General features: G+C 48.5%; 1 protein-coding gene and 1 pseudogene across 1 annotated transcript in view; both read left to right on the top strand.

The window, feature by feature from the left end:
- Positions 1–1,090: 1,090 nt before the first annotated feature.
- On the top strand, positions 1,091–1,209 carry LOC112481598 (annotated as a pseudogene).
- A 461-nt stretch (positions 1,210–1,670) lies between these two features.
- LOC102880344 (zinc finger protein 764) overlaps positions 1,671–5,436 on the top strand; it is a 16,914-nt gene continuing 13,148 nt past the window's right edge. Inside the window, exons 1-3 of the mRNA XM_006914130.3 lie at positions 1,671–2,652; positions 2,959–3,072; positions 3,853–4,369. Of these exons, the coding sequence (XP_006914192.2) occupies positions 2,457–2,652; positions 2,959–3,072; positions 3,853–4,369 (827 nt within the window). The 5' untranslated portion in view covers positions 1,671–2,456. The remainder of the gene's footprint in view (positions 2,653–2,958; positions 3,073–3,852; positions 4,370–5,436) is intronic.

Below are 5,436 nucleotides of genomic sequence, written 5' to 3'. Positions count from 1 at the left end.
AGGCAAGGGGAATGGAGCTACAAACTAAGCAAATATCATACCAGGATGCCCATAAATAATATCTAAAATGAGTATATCAAAAAACAGCAGTAAAAGTGTATTTATTTAATGACAGCTCCAGAAGAAAAGGCTGAGTTAAAAGTTAAAAGTGTATTCAGTTTGTGAAGATAAAAAATTCTGGAGACAGATGGTGGTGATGGTTGCACAACAACGTAAACGTACTTAATTCCACTGAATTGTACAGTTAAAAATGGTTAAAATGGTAACGGTTATGTTATGTATTACCATAACACAAATTTTACCATGATTTTTTTTAAAAAAGGAATGAAGTGCTGATACTTACTACAACATGGACAAATAATGAAAACACCATTAAGTGAAATAAACCACACACAAAAGGACAAAAACTATGATTCCATTTATATGAAGTATCTAGAATAGGTAGATTCATAGAGACAAAAATTAGCAATTACTAGGGGTTGGGGGAACAGGGAATGAGGAGTGACTGCTTAATGGGTTTCCTTTTGTGGTAATGAAAACATGGAAATAATAATGTATCATACCAAAACCATTGAACTATATAGTTTAAATAGGTGAATGATATAGTGAGTGAATTATATCCCAAAGCTATTAAAAAAAAAAGTTGTACATGAACGTTCAAAGCAGCACTAGACAAAAGATGGAAACAATCCAAATGTCTATCTCCATCAACTGACGGATAAACAAAATGTGGTAAATCTATACAATGGAATGTTGTTCAGCCATAAAAAGGAATGAAGTAAGGACATATGCTACAACATGGATAAACCTTGAAAACATTACACTTATGACAGAAGCCAGACACATAGTGTATGATTCCATTTATATGAAACCTCCAGAAAAAGCAAATCCCCAGAAAAAACAAATCCGTAGAGACAGAAAGCAGATTGATTGCCATGGGCTGCAGGAGAGTGGCAGATGGATGGGTAGGGGGTTTCCTTTAGGGGTGATGAAAGTAGTGATGTACTAAATGCCACTGAATTGTGCAGTTTCAAGTGCCCGATGTGTAACGGTTTATGTGATGTGTATTTTACCACAATAAAAAATTGTGGTCTACAGCCATGCCACCCTGAACACTCCAGATGCTGTCTGATCTTGGAAGCTAAGCAAGGTCGGGCGTGGTTAGTACTTGGATGGGAGACCACCTAGGAATACCAGGTGCTGTAGGCATAGAAAAAAGAAAAAAAAAAACCAACTGTGTCTTGACTGGAAAATGTGCACAAGGAAACATTCAGGGGTGAGTGACATCAATGTCTTATATCTTGTTTGGGGTGACAGTTAATACAGTTGTATACATTTGTCAAAACAGCGAATTTCACACAAGATCTGTGCATTTTACTGTATGTACAATATTCCAATTAATAAAAATAGTTAAAAGTAGGTGCCTCTAGGGAACAGGGGGAAAGGTTACAGGGGACTGCTTTTTTTTCTCATTAGAAACTTTTCGTACCACTTTTAAAAAGCCATATACATTAACTCATTTGGAAAAAAACTAAAATGTAATTAAAAATTTCCCCATTCCAACCTAACCAAACACATCACTTCGCCCGTGGTTCCAGTCGGGAGACTGAGTTAGCGGAGCAAGGAGTCGGGCGGGCTCCGCAGCTGAGGTCCCGGCTGGGAACGCCTACGTGGGCAGTCCCCAGAGTTTAGCCACTGCATGTGCGCCTTCCCGCGGGGGCTGGGACTAGGTTCCGGATTCCACTGTCAGGAGGCCAGGAGGGAAGACCGTCGGGGACAAAATCGTAGGTTCCACAAATGACAAGGTCTTCGATCGCTTCCAGAGCCAGCGGCAGAGACTTGGGGTCCTGGGCGCGTTTTCCAACGGCCTGCCAGTTCCCGGCCTCGCGGCGCAGCCGCTCCCCGCGTTCGGAGCGGATCACCCGCCACTGTGTCGCGAGGGCGAAGGCGGCGCTGGAAGCCGCCAGCCTGTCCATTTTTCTTGAAGGCAAGAAGTCTCCCCCTCGATCTCCCCTCCGTTCCCTCTCCCCACCTAAAAACCCACCTGCAGCAGCCATATCATTTGAGGGCAAGTGGACAATGAGACCAGAGAAGCCACGCGGGCGCCATGTTTGATATAATCGAGAGATGGCGCCCTTAAGAGCAGTCAGTGACAACTGAAGCCAGGATGTCGCCATATTTTCTGAAGGCACCTTCCGGGTCTCTCAACCCGGGTGTCCATGGCCAAGCTGCCAAGAAGCGAATAAACGCCGAGGGGGTTGGTTTCTCCTCATCAGAATCCCTGAACCTCTAGCAACCAGTCCCTGCTACCTCGGTCCCCTCGGCTGCGTTCGGATGCCAAGGCTGGGAGGGGCTGCGGCCGGGGAGCCCTTACTGCGGACGACGAAAGCTGAGCCCGGGGCGGGGAGGCGGTGGCCCCGGGGACAGGCAGCCTCTGCTCGGGGTTGGGAGGCCCCATGGCGCCGCCCCCAGCCCCGCTTCTGGCACTGACAGCCGGGGAGACCCGACCTGCTTGCAAAAAGCCCGGGGACGTGAGCTTCGCGGAGGTGGCCGTGTACTTCTCCTTGGATGAGTGGGGATACCTGTGGCCAGCGCAGAGGGCTCTGTACCGGGACGTGATGCGGGAGACCTACGGCCACTTTGGCGAGCTTGGTGAGGCCCGGGTCAGAACATCCCTCTTTTTTCACTGGGGTTCACAGACGAGATGATATAGAGGGACCCAGAATATTGTGAGCCCTAATCTTTATTCCACCAACAGCACCAGCTATCTCCTATTCCCAGGGCTTCAGGTACCCCCTTGGGAATCCTTCCATCCTGCATCCGCTTCCTTCAGGCAGGAGCACTGAGACTGTTCAGTTAAGAGCATAAGTTCTGAGAAGTGCCCTCACCCTGGCAGGGGGATGCCATCTTCCCAGGGCAGCCTCTCAGGCTAGCACTGTGATCCCTGTTCTCTCCCAGGATTCCCAGGCCCCAAACCAGCCCTCATCTCTTGGATGGAACAGGAGAGTGAGGCTTGGAGCCCCGCCGCCCAGGATCCTGAGGAGGGGGAAAGCGTGGGAGGAGCTGTGAGAGGTGAGGGATTGTCCCAAGCCTCCCCGACCTGGTGACCTGGCTCCAGGGCTTCCTGTCTAGCAATGTTTTCTTTCAGATTCCACTCCCAGCATCCCTAGAGGAATGAAAGAGCCACCCGATGTTGGATAATAGAGGAGGAAAGAAGGCAGACCTGGTACAGTTTTCAGAACTTGGGACAGTCATCATGTCGAGACCAGAGTAGGAGAATCAGGAGCCCAGGTCCAAGACTCAGGTTTCCAGGTCCCTGTGGTAGAAAGCACCATGCATTTTCCTTTTTCAGAAACAACTAAAACTCCCTAAGAATGGAAGTGGCTTCAGATCCACCTTTCTCATTCCTGAAACAAAGCAAACTAGTACATGACAAAATGCCCAGTAATGGACAACTCGGCTCTTCTCCCCTCAGCCCCGCCCCCCAGCAGAGTGATTTCCAGCACAAATAGGATTCCTCATCTGTAAATGTCCTTACCTTAAAAAAAAAATCAAGAAAACATAATAATAATAGCTACTGCTTTTTGAGCATTTGCTAAGTGCTTAACGTGCTTGTACTCATTTAATCCTCCCAATAACCCCGAAAAGAAACCATTGATTCCCATTTGATACATGAGGAACGGAGGCCCAGATAATTCACTCTTAAGAGATTTGAACTCTATTTACCGTCCTTTAAAGCCTGCGTGTTAATCATTAGGCAATACTTTTCTGGCACTTTAAGTAAAAGCACCCCATAACATGAGACGGTCTAAGCAAATGTGTTTTAAAATGTAATTTAATTCCTATTCCCAGGAGTTGACCCAAACAAAAAGGAAGAGGAACCTGAAGAAGGACCAGGAGCCAAGGGACCCAGAAAGACTCCTGGGATGGAGAAGCCTGAAGGGCTGGTTAAACGCAACCCTGACTCAGCCATCAAGACTTCGGCAAGAGCACAGCCACTCACAAAAGCTGCCTGGGACCAGAACATGGGTGCGCGGCCCCAGGTCCCGGTGCCCAGCGTGGACGCTCAGGCCAGCCAGCGGCGCCACGTGTGTGCAGACTGTGGCCGCCGCTTCACCTACCCATCGCTGCTGATTAGCCACCGGCGCATGCACTCGGGGGAGCGACCCTTCCCCTGTCCTGAGTGTGGCATGCGCTTCAAGAGGAAGTTTGCAGTGGAAGCGCACCAGTGGATCCACCGCTCCTGCTCTGGGGGGCGGCGGGGTCGGAGGCCTGGGATCCGGGCTGTACCTCGGGCCCCAGTCAGGGGTGACCGGGACCCACCCGTGCTGTTCCGGCACTACCCGGACATATTTGAGGAGTGTGGGTGAGCGACTCCCAGAAGCGGAGTTGAGCCTGACCTTACCTAAGGACTGACTGGGCCCTGAGTGGGGCTCCTAAGTCAGGGACCTGAGAATAGAAATTCATCAATTAGGCTTCCCTCAGATATCTCTCAAGTTTCCAAACTTGTAAAAAGGAAAGTGCCTGTAAAGATTCAAGTAGATTAAACTTGACAGCTCTCTCTCCAGTCTTTTTGGAAAAAAAAAAAAAAAAATGAAGAGAGTGAGACACTGGACTTTTATCAAAAATGCTATCTCACTAGCAGGGGCAAGCAGGATCTTTTCACTGCCTCAGAAAACACCACCTTGCTGCTTATCTACCTGAGAGGTAAATGCTGAGGGGGACTCCAGCTGGGGAGCAGGCCCAGATGGAGGGCATGGGTAAGCCCTGGCTAACTGCCATCAGAAGGCAGCCCGGGAAGTGAAGTGTACTCTTTGTACAGAAGCCCCAGCACAGAGCTGGTCTCTGCAACTTGTCCCAAGGCATAGCTGGTATCACAGGCCCTCCCCAAGCCTCACTATTTTATTTGTAAAATGTGGATTACTAATATCTACCTCAAAGGAAAGGGTTACTGTGAGACTGAAATTTTAACACAATAGTATGTATGATAGTAAATGTGCAATAAACATCTGTCAAAAGTGAATTATTGACATTTTACACCTCAGAAAGTTTAAAGAAGCCTGCTAAGGATGCAGGGCCTGGATATCAATAGCCCCACTAGCCATGTTTTACAGATGATTAAACTGAGGCTCAGAGAGAGGAAGTGATTTGTCTCAAAGTTTCATTGCTTTAAGGCAACAAAGCTGGAAACTGACACAGAGCCCAGGTATTTCTACCACTTCCTCTGAGCACTCAGATCTGGAGAGAACATGGGTCAGGGGCTCAGGCGAGGGTGAGGTAAGAACTGAGATTTGGACAGGGAGCCAGCCAGAGAGCAAACAACAGCAACTGCAGAACAGGTTTTGTGGTCCTTAGTTTCTAGCTAGATAGAGGTCTCCCCTTGGTGCTAGGGGTGGCTCCTCAGGATGCGGGGCTCAACCCTGTCTGGGGGAGTCT

This window comes from Pteropus alecto, unplaced genomic scaffold, assembly GCF_000325575.1.
Source record: "Pteropus alecto unplaced genomic scaffold, ASM32557v1 scaffold44, whole genome shotgun sequence".
Classification (NCBI taxonomy): domain Eukaryota; kingdom Metazoa; phylum Chordata; class Mammalia; order Chiroptera; family Pteropodidae; genus Pteropus; species Pteropus alecto.
Note: the sequence above shows the minus strand (reverse complement) of the source record. Positions and strands in the feature narration are given on the sequence as shown.